General features: G+C 36.4%; 1 protein-coding gene across 1 annotated transcript in view; it reads right to left on the reverse strand.

Moving 5' to 3' along the window:
• Window positions 1-16,026, reverse strand: part of LOC120632855 — a 41,449-nt gene that overhangs the window by 24,458 nt on the left and 965 nt on the right. The window contains exon 2 of the mRNA XM_039902892.1: window positions 14,830-15,023. Coding sequence (XP_039758826.1) covers window positions 14,830-15,023 — 194 coding nt within the window. The remainder of the gene's footprint in view (window positions 1-14,829; window positions 15,024-16,026) is intronic.

A 16,026-nucleotide genomic window follows, 5' to 3' on the forward strand; every position in this document is an offset into this window, starting at 1 on the left:
AATGGTTTCTTTATTCAAAATTAGCTTAAAAAGATTTTTGAAATGTCAAGGCTTTGTGTTAAACAACGACAGCCAGTAACCTTAGTACCAGATTTGCTCGGTCGCAATCGAGGCGTTTGAATATGGAAATACTTGAACATCGGGGTAAAATGGACCTTACTTTCATTGTATTAAAGAACAGAATAGAATAGCAAAACTTTATTGCAAAACAACACAATAGGAAAAACACAAGGAAAACTAGTACTTAGTGCTAGGGTGCAAAGACGGCCTCATCACTAAAAGGGGGACCTTTTAAAGGCAGCCTGAGCGTGCAAAGCCGATAAAAAGGTGGAAAGTGGATGGTGCATAAAGTATGTTACAAAAAATAAAAATAAACTTACACGAACATGCATACTATATTTACATAAAAACTACGAGAATACCGCTATAAATGTATATAATATATACTAGAATAGATATTTATGTTATATATTTATGCTATTGTAAACTAACTTAATACTAAATTACATAAATAAGTCATAATTCTTAATTTTTATTAATTTAAGCTAAATTTTGCCTACAATTCTTTTACTTGGACGTTTGGCGACACGTACGTCAAACAACAAAAAGGGGTGCAGGAAGTGAGACTTTAAAGCAAGCGTAATTAGGTCTTTTTTACGTTGAAGACATAGAGTTTGATATGCGAAAACAACTACTCGATGGGAGTGAGCAAAACTTATGCTAAGGCTACAGGTAAGAAAACTCAGAGTCCCTTAGCCGGCCTACTGTATGAGCATCCCAGCGAGATCAATTAATAAATAACATGATCCGTAGATACAGCGATATAGAGTAGCTTAACGAATTGCAATGCCGAGTTTGGAGACCAAAAAGAGTGATCACCAGATAAGTCAAACATTTACTAGATCGTATTATTAAAAGTGCGTGAAGAAGAATAAAAAAAGAACGTGTGTGTTCTTATGTACATGCGTTAGAAGTTATACTTTGGCGTAACAAAATAGAAATCTTTTCATAAATTTCACCTCTCGCCTTATTCTGCGTTTGTAGAAAAAACGGAACTTACAATAGAAAAAAGATATTCATACATTGAAAGTTTATTATAACGCACTATCTAGTTGAATGAAGTGTGTTTAAATATCACAAAAAAATATATTTCTACATAATTAAAGAAATGGACGTGATAAACATAATGAAATTTGGAACACTAACAGAAATTTAGTTATCGGAAAACAAAGTTTCACTCAACATTAAAATTTGAGATTTTTAATCAATTATATCACCGGAACGAGCCCGCAGACTTTGACTATCAAAGTGTACACTGTCAAACCTTATAGCTAACTTCAGGGTGTCGGTTTTTTGTGACGGTGTGCGCGCGCATCGTAAAAATTTACTCTCGTGATTTTTCCCTAACGCGCCAATAGAAGTATAACTTCAAAACACATTACCTCCGCGTAGTCGGTTAACAAGGCAGAAATGTAGACAAACAATTTTCCGCATGGCTATGGAATTTTCGACCCGGTTAACCCCGAGTTGCGAGTACCGGGAAATAATTATGCTGCGTACGTCAACCGAGAGTCGTCAACGTCACGGACGGGGTTAAGTGGATACAAGCTGAATCGCTGGCTTCGTTCGCCTGAAATTGTACATCCACAGCCTATTAATGTCTAACAAATGGGCTCTTTTCTTAGAAGAAAGATTGTATTAGAGCATAGCATTGTTTGGTGGCTTATTATATTAACTAGTGGTCGAAATTCAACCGTAATTAATTTAAATTATAAGTTTGAGCATTATTAACTTTCTGTTATCTAAGACCATAGATATTCTATGACCATAGGTTATAGCCCACAGATTAACATCATGAGGGCACCGAGTGATTCATAAATCGTAATCAGTTCAGGTATTTAGAAATTATGGTGGAATGAAGATCCTTAAATAAAAACTTACGTATAGGCACATGGACCCTGAAAGCATTAATAAAATCGTATTTGGTCGGGCGTATAAAAATTATTCCTATGTCGATTGATGTTTGCTTACTAAACAAACATCAATAAACATACACCCAGGGTACAGTTATCGAGAACGTAATGGAATAGGTTAAATATTAAATGTTGTTTGCTCGCTGAACTATTAAATTCTGATCATGCAATGCATTATAAATACGAGAACATACATCGTAGGAAGGCGCAAAGAACGATCAATAAATATTATACCTACGTTTTATTTTTCCTAAAATATAACACAATTCTAATAAGTCTGATAACAAATTCTGATTAACAGCGTCTGGACCGTATTTTTTTGATTATATTATTAAAGAACGGGTACAGATGAGAGCAAAACAGTGCAGTTATCGAAAAAGTATTGAAATTCTTTTCATACTGAATGCTCTTTGCTATCTGAACCATTGAAATTTAATCATGCATCGCTTCCATTATAAATACGAGAAGATTCCGATATAGGAAGACGCGAAGAGCAAACGATAAATATTCCATACTATAGCACAGTTATGTGTCCCTGAATATGTGATCTGTAACTTTAAATCTGATGCTTCAGTAAAGATATCAAGCTCAATACAATTCAAACCGACCAACAGATACCATTAATTATTCGGGCTTAGTGTCCCAGAAGAGGGATCAATTGAAGCTGATATAACTAGCAGAATAATATCGTGCTGAAACAACGAGCTTATGTCTTTTATGGAGTAAATATGCCCATTAAAATATAGAACAAAGTTATGAATGGCGGCGAAACCCTGGGCGATGGAGAGACCCATAAACAAAAAACCTATGTCTATGAAGGGCAGGAGGATTCACACTCGGAGAAAAGCTTGAGGGAGTTTCAAGGTTGCAGAAAAAGCGGATAAACTAAATGGTACTGGCCTTAAACAATAAATGACCATGTCGTGAAAAGTACCTTTCATAAATGAAAAGATATGAGGAATACCACAAACCAAAAGAAGACGGAGGTCCAAAAGAACATGAGGGACACGGGACTTATAGAAGATGACCCTTCTTCTTCTCTTTGTGCCTCTTCACTACTGGAGGTTGGCCGTCAGTTCCACGCTTACGATATTGGTCCATACTTTTTTGAAAGATTTTCAGTAACTCCCGGCTTCTGGCGACGCCCTGGAGTATTCTGACGTTGGAAAGTTTTTGTGTCCAGCTAATGCAGAGCATTCTCCGTTAGCACTACATCTCTTAGATTAATAAAAAGATGACCCAAATGACCGAAATTAATAGATTCTCATGATTGGGAAAGTAGAACCCGCGTTCTATAAAAAGGTGAGGTCAAAGAACAAGTCCTGTATGCTTCCATTGCATGGCACACCATTATTGTTATGTGTGGCACAAACTTTTTCTAGGTTGTGCCAACATTAGTGGTGTCGTTGACGTTGTAAATTGTGGCGAAATGTTTATATACAGTTTTTTTTCTTTCCTTAAAACTCAAGTTAACTAAGCTTTGAAGTATCTAAAGTAAATTAGTTTAATTTATATTATGTAGTTGAGAAATGTTGTCTTCATTTGAAAATTACAAATTTAAACTAGCGTGTAGGATGTTAGTTTACGTAAGGCAGTTGTCGGATTTCGTTAACTATTCAATGATGTTTGCTTAACTATTGACATGGTGATGGTTGCATTAAACATTCAAGAGAATATTTCGATTCAGGGAAGAGGTCACCTCTAAATTCTAAATGTTTGATGTATTTAATTTTATACACTGGTTTAAAATAATCGGAAGTACTGGCGAGTCTTAAATAAGTTTCAAATAATGCAACGAGTTTGATGAAATTCGACACCATATTTGAATCTTCAGGAACTTATATATATATAAGCTTGCATCTTTAAGATGAAAAATATTCATTTTTTATTCCGGAAGAGCATTACAGGGGTATTTAAAAAATCACCTTTATTACCTGTGCACGGTTTCACAGCTTTAACTTGCATAGAGAAAATTTCTATCCTGGAGACGGCTATAGGAATTTATTCTGAGAAAAGTAACTGACGATGGTTTTTTAATTCCAATGGATGAGGCAATGTTATAAGTAAATACATATTAATAAATTAATAAAAAAAAACTATTGCATTTAGAGCTGTAGTGGCGAACCCACACCGGTAATGACTGTTATTTTGTTTGCGGGGCCCAAGTTAGTGGAATGTAAATATCCTTATAAAATACCTATAAATATATACAGAAAGTTAACACACATCGCCATCTAGCCCCAAAGTAAGCGTAGCTTGTGTTATGGGTACTAATATGACTGATGAATATGTTTATGAATAATATACGTAAATACATATAATATACACACTGAAAAACATTCATGTTCATCGCATAAATATTTTCCAGTTGTAGGAATCGAACCTACAGGCTTGGCTCTTCTTAGCTCAGAAAACTGCTCTCTGCGCCAAGCGGGCGTCAAATCCTATGTCCAACAATCAATTTCTGATGAAGATGACAGGCCAGGACAGAGAGTCATGACAAAATATGGGCCGCCAAACATTAGTCACCTGTGCATTTGCCCAATTGGGTCAATGTTGCACAGGCTTATTTCATCATCATCATCATCACCCGCAGCCTATTGACGAATACGAGAGATGGTTTCACCCATCACGGCGCTCCAATCTGGGTAGATGGGTTTTAACCACTAATATCACAAGATGATAAAAACCGAGACTGTGAAAGGTTTCAAATAGACCAAACGACAATCTACTGAAATGGTTACATCTATAATAAAATAATGGGCAATAAATAAAATGTATGAACGGGAGAAAAACTTTAATAGAGAGAGGGTTTCTGGATATTTTCCAATCTTGATACAGACAATTCTTTAAATGTGTGTTTTTAAGTTACAAGGTCATGGAGTGTTCTAGATCCAAGGAAATGAATAGGCTTTTTCTGTCGTAAGTGCTTATTGGTGTTACATTGTATTTTGACCGGGCTTCATATAGGCATATTATGTTCACATTTTAGCTACAAGTATTTAGCCAAATTGTGTCTTATTAGTGTCCTCGGTTTCGATTTCCCTGGATAAAAAGAGTGTCTACTCCCGAGCCTCGGCGACCACGTTAAGCGGTTGGTATCGGTTTTTATAACACGTAATTTTTTTTTATTACAATCATTCTAAACGATTTTAGTAGGAGTAGAACTTTTTGTGGCAGAGCTCGCCGGAGATGTACTACCACCATATTTATTTCTGCCGCTAAGCAGCATTGTTGCTATGCTGTGTTCCGGTCTGAAGGGCGTGGTTTCCGGTGTAATTACAGGCGCATGAGGCTTAACACCTACGTCTCTGATTGATGGACACAGGGCATCACTTTCAACATGTGTTCTACGCATGACCTGGCAAGTGTTGCTCATATTATATGATTCATAGGCTTTGGTTTACCACCTACCATCAAGTGGGCTATCTGCTTTGTCCATCAATTAATAAATATAAAAAAATTGGTTGTCAGTAAAGTCGGCTTACTGACGATAGTTGAACGTGACAACGTCGTAAGAAAATACTGATGGAATGGTTGCATTTTTCAAAAGAAAATTTTAATTTTATTTGTTTGATAGATGTTATCGTTGCTATAAACAATTGACACCACATTCACTTTTCACTGCACTTCATCCTTGCCGAAAACATGTAAATGTATTATTTTGTATAGAAGCTGTCCACGCGGACGCATCGCTCACTCAAGTAGGAGAGAGACAGATGTCGAACGCGGAGGCCGACTGTGCCTCTTTGTCGCTCGTTCCGCGCTCCCGCTTGCACTTCAAGCCTTGAATGGAACGACTCAGAGCGAGGTAACGCCGCATGCGTCATGTTTTTTCGGGCGTGCAGCCGGCTCCATCGAATTATAAGACGTTGTCACGTCAAAAAAAAAAACAAAAAAAAAAGAAGCGCGTTCCATCTTACGCCACATCTATACTTCGCAATGAGAATGTGGTAAAAAAACTCGATGCAAAATCCAATTATAGTACAAAGGATTATAAAAATGCTTAGGAATGTTATATCTATGTACGGTGCATAAGAGCGTGTAAAAGCATATTTGAATAAAGAAATTCCTTATTCGGATACCGATACGGGTAAGGTTTTATATTTAAAAAGTTAAGGAGCAGATTTTTCTTTATTATTTGAGGTGAACTAAAGCGAATAGCTATTTTTAGGGTCCTTTACAAGTCTAACACTTGATGGTATTATATCTAATATCTATAAATATGTAACTAGCTATTGCCCACGACTTCGTCTGCGTTTGATTTCGTTTTTTGATGTGGCAATTTAGTTGTAGTTCTAAAAAAAAAAGTATTCAGTATCGCAAAGCCTTAAATGAGTGGTTTGCTGCTTTCCGCTGAGCAGTTCTGTCCTCTATCTCCAACCACATTCATCAGATCTACACAAAGTTTGGGCAAAATTAAATACATATTATAACCTCTATAGTACAAAAATAACTGTTTAAATCGATTATAATTTGACGGAGTTATCCCAAAGAAACCGAGCTTAATGTCGGGATAAAAAGTATCCTATATTACTTTTAACACTTCCAAGAACATGTGTACAAAGTTTCATGAGGATAGGTTTAGTAGTTTTTGCGTGAAAGCGTAAAAATTCAAATTGATATTTATAATATTAGTAGGGATTATATGTGTATGTATATATAAAAATATATATATTATGATATTTATTATTTTATTTAATTATCTATGTATTTTTTTGTGTGTTCTAATGTATCTAAATCTATGTAATTATATGTATAGAATTGCGATTTCCCGTCACTCGTTGCCTTATTCCTTTAGTTAAGGTAGCCTGGAAGAGATCACTTTTAGTAGTGAAGCCACCTTTTTCGCGTAATTATATTTAAAACTAACTGTTGCCCGCCACTTCGTCTGCGTTCGATTTTGTTTTTCGAAAGACATTTGGCATTGAATTTAGGTGTAATTCTATTGAAATTTTTAAGTTGTGTATTCTTTTATAAAAAAAAACTGGTGTAGTTTTTAAATTTAAATTTATCATTTGACTTTCGTCCCCCTCTCCCAAAAGAACTTAATTTTGGGATAAAAAGCAACCTATATTACTTCTAATACCTTCAGGACTATGTGTACAAAGTTTCGTGATGATCGGTTTAGTGGTTTTTGCGTGAAAGCGTAACAAACAAACTTACATTCACATTAATAATATTAGTACGGATAGGGATTAAAATAACTGCGCTGGTCGAAACCACTATGCTTGCCAGTGTTTAGTCTGCATCACTTTTGGCGTGGAAGCTGGCCCACCTCGTCATTACCGGCCCACTACAGGGCACGGGTTTCCCCTCAGCACGGCTAGCATGGGCATAGAAAATTATCTCCCCGGAAAAAGGATATAAATTTATCTTCTCCCACAGCTTTATCAACTCTCAGAGCACTGGCGCACAAGTGGAAATAATATCCAAATAATATATGTGTATTAATAAACGGGGGTAAACTTCTCCTATTTCATGTTCCAGTGATGTAGCAGGCAGACACGTTAATTAAGGGGATTTGATCGGGGGATATAATTTCTATATCTCCCGCCCGTGCTAGCCCTGTAGAATGAAATGGGGTTAGGCCGTAGTCTACCACGCTGGCCTAGAGCGGATTGGTAGACTTCACACTCCGTTGAGAACATTATGAAGCTCTCAGGCATGCAGATTTCCTCACGATGTTTTTCTTCATCGATTATATTTAAATGGCTTACATTAAAAACGCACATAACTCTGAAAAGTCAGTGTTGGGGCTGGGGCTCGAACTCGGACTCCAGGAAAGGAAAGTCGAAACTATAAATTATTTATTTATTTTAATTTATTAAGATATCACCGAGTCTGCTGGCCTACCTAATGGTATCTAAACCATGACCTAACCAACTAACCATCAATCAACTATGACTAATAACCAAGCAACATTTCGCGGGCGTTACAACAGGGCGTGCAAGTGACCAATGCCACGAAGTGCTCGAAAGGAAATTCGAAGCCATAGCCACTAGGCTATAACCGCTTCTTCTGGCCTACCTAATGGTATCTAAGTGTTAAACTCTGGCCTATAAGCCAAGCAAATGCTATGAAGTGCAACTGACGCCCGGCAACTACGCGCTTCAGAGCGAAACACAGCAATGCTACTTGGCAGATAGTTATACTACATTTCCAGACCACTGTTTTAGTAGAAGGTACTAACTACACTTACCACCGCTCACCACATGGCCAGGCTAGGCTAGCTTGTAGAAAAGTAAAAAAAAAAGAATTCTTATAAGCTAAGCGATGCCAGCTCAGCTAGCATGGGCAGGAGGCAATTATCTCTCCCGGTGAAAGGATAGTAATTTATCTTCTCCCACAGATTTATCAACTCTCCGATCATTGGCGCACAAGTTGAAATTACATCCAAATAATATATGTGTATAAGTGTTTAATACTAGGTGTTTCTAAATAATAAACGGGGGTAAACTTCTCTTATTCCATGTTTCCGTGCTTTAGCTGGTGGACACGTTAGGTTAGGGAATATAATCGGGGGCAAGACCTCTCTATACCAGCCGTGGTCAAGGTTATGGCAGGCAGCGACAAGTCTTGGGAGGCGATGGTCTCCTTCTGCGAGCAAGTAATGTCGCAAGGAGGCGGCGGAACGGTTGAGAGAGGACGATGTGGAATCTCAAACGATCCGCCGTAGGAGGATCGGGCGCAGGCGTCTCGCTCATGAACGCCGCCTGCCCCCTTGATGGGGACCTCCGGGCGACGGATGCGGGGAATTCGTCACCCGTTGGAGATAAGTCCTCGGATTGGAAGGTGCACCTTCGGCGATTTGTAGAGTCATATTTTTAGGGTCTCAGAGGAGGGTCTGCTACGACGGGCGCCGCTAGCTGAGTCGCGGTTGTGTGCGAAAGCGTTCCCGGCCCTGCCACCAGGCGACTTGTTGGAACACCGTGGGGTATTAGCCGGTACGAGTCCGTGGTGCGGTGGTATCCATAAGAACTTCCCCACGAGATACAGTTTTTGTCTCGTGCCTGTGCTACCCCTGTAGGCTGGTGACATTACAGATGTCCGCCGGTGAGCCTCGCCAATTGGGAGTTGGAGCCGCGTCAACACGTCACTGGCACTGCGGGCTCTTTTGAGCCGACGACAAAATCCAACGTTCCGTCATCTGCCATCTTTTGATATATGGCGATGTGTGGATTGTCGTAGTAAATTTATATATTTATCTATTATCATTATTATAAACTACAAAGCGCGATTATCCTCGAATGAAAACTTTTAATATTATATAATTAATTCTCTAATAACTTTTTTTCAAATTCCAATTCTTTGTTTGGAGAAAAAATGGCTGAAACATTTTTTACGCTTATGTTTTTGTCGTTCACATCGAAGGCCGCTATTTTATTCAAGAGTAACAAAGGCTATATTTAATTTCTCTCTAGGGTTTTTAAGAATCATCCTGATCGATACCGGCCCACTACAGGGCACGGGTCTCCTCGCAGAATGAAAAGGATGTAGGCCGTAGACCACCACGCAGACTTAGTGCGGATTGGAAGACTTTACACGTCTTTGTTGACTATGTGAAGAACCAGTTTTCCGCACGATTTTTTCCTTTACTGATAAAGAAACTGTTAATTGCCTAAAATTCAAAATCCCTACTAATATTATAAATGTGAATGTAAGTTTGTTTGTTACGCTTTCACGCGAAAACTACTAAACCGATCTTCATGAAACTCTTTGTACATATTCTTAGAGGTATTAGAAATAATATACCTATAATAATATCATTGAAAAAAAATTACGTAAGATAAAAAAAATGTCTATAGGTGTAGACTATGTAGCAGTACGCTGCCTCCCAAAATTACGCGGGCGCAGCCGCAGGGCACTTCTAGTAACTTCATAAGAGAGAAGTGCTTGCCAGTGCGTGAACTCGCGCCTCCCGTAAGTTAAGCGGAAAGCCCTAGGCTATCACCACATTATAGTATTACCTCACGATTTGTTGACCGACACGGGAACCAAACTCAGGAACAGGTGGTCAGTAAAACGTGCTAACCACTAGGTCAAAGAGCCAGAGGGTCGATTGTGTAAGCTAATCGCATTCATTTCACAGCTTAACATAAGGTTTCAATTGACAAACAGATAATTCCAATTGACTTTGGGGTTTATACTCGGACTGTATAATATTTTGTTTAACTACTATATAAACAATCTTTTCATAACTTTTTTCAAATTCCGATTCTTTATTTGGGAAAATATGGCAGCTAAAAAAGTTGACATTTTCACACCCATTTTATTAGCTTCACCCGTATGTTGACTCCTTTGGACTGGATTTTTACCCTTTACATACGGTCTGATTCCGTTCAAACTTTGGACCAATGACATCAAGGATCAATGGCAAATGGCAATACACTAATTTAATAGGATTATTCGGTGGGATAATTTCATTTTCTTTTTTCAAAATAATATTTTTGTTAATTTCTAGAGTTTTCATCTATGGGCAGGAATGATGTTAATTTAATTTCCAGTAATTATCTTTAGCAGATTTCTCTACATTAACAACGTTGATAGAGTTACCGATTAATTTCGCTCTAATATAAATAAAAGTTTAAAAAAAACACGCTTTTATAAATAAACTAAAAGCTAGAAATTAGTTTGGTATGAATACCAAGCGTGTTTTTTAGTTCTTTCGAACTATTTATTTTTATGCTATTGTTTTTATGCAAAATATTTGGTAGTTTAGGGTACATTATTGCAATTTGTTTATGTATCTCTTATTTTATTGAAAGTAAGTTATAACTTATGTTACTTTGTGATAATGTTGTTTTCTATTGGTAAAGAAATGATTAAAATCGGTCGCGTAGTTTTGGAGATTATTGGGTACAAACAAACTTCATCTTTATAATCGTAATAATAATAATAATAATAATAATAGCTTTATTATTCCTTACAACGGTTTACATATTATTTTAAATGGATTCTAAATTTACATAATTAAATTCTAAATACAACAAATGTTTAGGTTAGTAATTTTTCTTAAAACTATGTTAGATTTAATATTTGTTGGAAGGACCGCATTTGGCGGTGAAAGCCTCCTCCATGAGTAGCCAGACTTTCTGTCCATAGCTGCTCTTGCCCATGTTTTTCCTGCTATCTGTGTTATATCATCAGACCACCTTCTTAATGGTCGGCCTCTTCTGCGCTTAGAGTCTCAATAGTCTAGTTTGAGTCTTGGGTATCAATTTGTAACTATGTATGACCACCGCTCGTCTTTGACTCTTTGTATATGTCCTGCCCATTTCCATTTCAAAACGAGTACATGTTTTATGAGTATATAATATACTCGTAATATTACTAGATATATATCAATATTGGTATGTTTGAAATGTTTTAAACACTAAAGTAGGTAGTAGTTTCTGATATGGGGCAGCCGTGCCATTGCGGGCAAGCTATTAATAACAATGAATGACAAGCGGATGCCAGTCCTCGAGACAAGGGTTGGAGTGCTTCTATGCGGGCTACCGGTTGACGCATACCCTGGCCCTCTGCGGCGTAGGGTGGCTTATACATAATACTAAGATAACAAAGCTTTTGTTACCTGTGTATCAATCGATAGCTTATAACAGTCCACTCCTCGCAGAGGAGGGCAGCTGCACCCTTGGAAATCTCGAAGAAAATGTACATTGTAGCAGATAATGTAGCAAGTAGCCCATAGATGGCAATTTTAATGTGTACAAAATTAAAAAAAAAACAAAATTCAAAATTCATTTATTTCAAGTAGGCCAAGCTATAAACTTGCAATTTTGAATCGTCAAGTCAGTCTGTTTGTAGTAACTCTACCACCTGTTCGGAAGGCAGATTCCACCGAGAAGAGCCGGCAAAAACTCAGCAGATTGCTCTTTTTCAACATCATTTTGCAGTTTACAATCTTTTAAATTTACTATCTTGTGAGAGATGACTGATGAGAGCGAAGCCTGCTTCCAAACAGCCTTATCGTTAAGAAATTCATCAACCGTATAGTAACCACGATTTATTGAATGTGTTTTAACACATTGTTTAAACTAATGGCAGGTCCAAAATTACCTTGGGAATCATATTACCTTACACCTTTCGCAAACGATATGCAGATGTCACTAAGTTATGTCCATTTCGAGTAAGGCGGTTGTTTATATTCACTTTTCATTTATAAAGAGTACTGTTTTGTCTGACAAATACTAGGTATATTGTTATAAATATAGTGTGAGGCTACCGTAAGTATACCTTCCTACATGGTAGTGAGATAATGGCAATAACCATATTCGTAAACTAAAAACTAAAGCTACGAGGGTTCCAAATGCGTCCTGGTCTAAGAAGAAGTTCACAACAAACTTAGCCGGGAACTCTCTTAATGAATCTATGAACACTCTTAAAATATGTATATAAGATACATACAGACAGGCAAAAAAACTACCCTGCCGAAAACGCAGGACTAGACAGAATCTAACAAAAACTGTTAAAGTTGTACTAAAAAACAAAAATACTAAATTCAGATCTGTTTATATCAAAGGTACACGGACTATTATGGCAATAGACACAAGATTAGGGCTGTAGGTTATATGAACACAAGTTCTCACACACACATGCACATATACACACACTTGTTAATGTGATTTTAAGACATTACAATTAGTTAAGGGTGACCATCTTTCTGAAATATATGTCACTGGAAATACTCCAACATAAGTGATACTTGTTATGAAGATTGCATTATAGTTACTGATTTCATCAAGGTTTCATTTATGAATTTCATAAAGACAAGGCTGCTCTGAAGATGGTTCCGCTTCTATCACACGCAAGATAAAATAATGAATATTTTATTGTGAAATGTTAAAATAGAGCCACTGCAGATTTTCTTGCCGACTTCTTTCCAGTAGAATCTATTTTCCGATCCGTTCACCAAACGGTTGGTAGAGTCACTACAAACAGACAGACCAAAAGTTTCAGTTTGACTTGTTATTCATAAAATAAATGTTGAGATCAGGATTGTAAAAACCAAAACTCTACACTTTTTTTTCCATTTTTCATTGATTCAAATACTATATAAATTCAAATTCAAAATTTCTTTATCCTTGTAGCGTTCATAAAATAGCTTTAGTTTAACTTAGGAAAAAGGTCCAACTTAATTTGAAATGTTGTTTTTTTAAAATATTGTTTTAGACACTACAAGAATTATTTTTGAATTATTGGTGAAAATTTTGTTTGGAAAATGTTTAAAAATAATTTGAATGTAGTTAATAAACCGTTTTCAAACGTATAAATAGAGCCATTCTAGCGTCGTATATTATAGGGGCTTGTTTATATGTGTATATATAAATTAATAAATTATATATACTCGACACCATCATACGCGTGTTTGACTTTTTGGATGGCTAAAACCGTTATATGTAAACTGTGCATCGTTTTAATTATGTTCTCTATTATTATCTATTATTTTATAACTGATTATGTACTTGTAAATTTCTATCTTTTAAATCTGACGGCCGATTGGCGCAGTGGGCAGTGGCCCTTCTTTCTGAGTCCAAGGTCGTGGGTTCGATTTCCACAACTGGACAATATTTGTGTGATGAACATGAATGAAAAATAAGTATTTATGTATATTATTCATAAAAAATATTCATCAGTTATCTTAGTACCCATAACACAAGCTAAGCTTACTTTGGGACTAGATGGCGATGTATGTATTGTCGTAGTATATTTATTTATTTAAAAAAAAATATATACTGTACAGTACATTAATGCGACAGAAGGCCTCAAACAAGTCGCCGTCTATGCCCAGCAGTGGACGTAATCGGTTGAAGTGTTCATTACAGTGTTCAGACACTAGTGTGCTCTTAATATCCTTACCGATTTTTGTAGAAAAATAAATGGCCAAAACAACGTTTTTCCTGTCGAAACACAGTTATTGCATTGTCTTGTGTTTTAACTTCTGTCGGCATTTCTTATCACTGTCTCTGTATAATTTTTCTCTTTGCGGCTTGTGGCCATAATGTTATGAAAATAAATATATTCGAAATAATTCGCAGTGAAGATGAACTAGCAAAGGTAATCTATAAAAAATATTTTAAACAAGTCCTTAGCGTTAATGCCCGTTTTAGTGGGTTGTAATAAGCGAATGAAGTCGTAATAAAGGCTAGTTTCGTGGTTTTTATCATTATAATAACGGACCCTAAAAATATTGAATTGGATCCAAATGTTCAGAAAGTAGAAACAAAAAAACTTTCACTTCGACTTGGCAGCAACACTAGTTTGCATAATAAAAAAACTTGACACAGAAAAGCCAAATTAAAAAGTTACGGAATCGGAAGTATTTAAACTGTCACTTGTCATTTCAAACTTTTTACTATAACAATGGAACGAGCATAATGATAACTCCTGACATTAATTACCCGTAGTTCCAATGAAAGTTGCTAGTTGTTTTTTAAAATTCTTGAAAATATAATGCATTGTTGCATTGAAAAAATAAATTAAATGTTTCCAGATTTGTCAGAAAATTCAAACATGGAAACTGTCACTGCAAAAAATTTGCCGCAATAACAATAGTTTAAATTATCAACTTTTGAAATGGTACATTAACGAACCATAAAATACTCTATTGTAATTATTAAAATATGGAAAGTTCGAATGATTCCATAAAAACATAAACACCACTTGCTGGTAAAAAATTAAACTATACTACCTCTCCAATAACAAAGGTAATGCATTAAAAATATGGTATACATTATTGCATGAAATTAGGAAATGTCACTGTCACTTATTATAAATTCGCGCTGTTTATCTTATGTGAAAGAAACGTTCGATGAAACTTTTTAAAATTGAAAAATGGAACACTCGTACTCACCGGCGAGCGCGACGAGTAGCGCGAGGAACGCGACGCAACGTGACATTCGTGGCATTGCTCGCGCGGCCGCAGCGCTGAGCGGACTGAGGTCTGAGCCGCGCCTCCCCGCGCCCCCGACTGCGGCACTGCGCTTCTGTGCCGGACACGTGAGCGTTGGGGCGCTTTCCACAGCAGACGACACGTGGAGTACGTTGCTGTAATCGACTCTACATTCTATGTTACTAACAACAATCCCTGTTTTATCTGTGCTCTATCTACAAACCTTTCGTAGCACAGTTAGCTTAAAACGAAATATACTTGCGCGCACAAAGACAAGTGCTATAATTTACGGTTTGTAGGCCTCTGAGTGTCTAAGAACATATTATTATATTTTATGAAACTAGTAAAAACTTGAGAGAGGAATTTTCTTAATCAGTTGGACACTGTAGGGACAGATTACTTGCTTCATTGCTATTTTTTTTATTTCTTCTTTAGTATCCTACGAGTAAATAATCGGGCAGGACATTGCAAGTAGGTAGGTATATTTATTAATTCTTACGCGAGGTAAGATTGGTGTACTCTTAGTTAAAGATGATATTACAGAATGTTTGGAGTGAATTAAGGTCAGCCATAGGCTATGCTTTAAAAACAAAAGATAACATATGTAAAATGTGAACAAAAAAAGTAAAATAAGTATTATATTAATGTTAATTGTGGTGATAAGCAAATTTAGAGGAGGCTAAATTTTGCCTTTCTGGTAGGTTCCAACCGTGGAGACATGTAATATCGATACCATAATTTTCGATGGGAAGTCAACCGGCATTGAAAAATTAAAATGACTGGTTGACAATTTGTTGGAAAAGTAATTGAATCCTTATCCTATGGACAACAACACAGTTAATAATAATCTATATTGCTCATAACGTTAGGGCAAGTGGAAAAGCGCGCTCTTATCGCTTCAATTTGTACTCGATTGGTAACTCAGTGGTTCACACCTCCTGGATCAGGAACAAAGACAATCTCACTTCTGACAATTTTTTTATACTAAATTAATCTTTTATTTTCAAAACAAACCCTCCCTGTTATTAAAAAGGATAAGAAGATACTATCGTAAATCTTTTGTACATAAGAGAAATAAAGTTTAAAATAATCATTATAGTATTTTTCTATTTTGTTCCAAAATTGTAATAAATAACTGAGAAGCGTTTTGCGAATTCG

Source organism: Pararge aegeria, chromosome 20 (assembly GCF_905163445.1).
Source record: "Pararge aegeria chromosome 20, ilParAegt1.1, whole genome shotgun sequence".
NCBI classification, from domain to species: Eukaryota; Metazoa; Arthropoda; class Insecta; order Lepidoptera; family Nymphalidae; genus Pararge; species Pararge aegeria.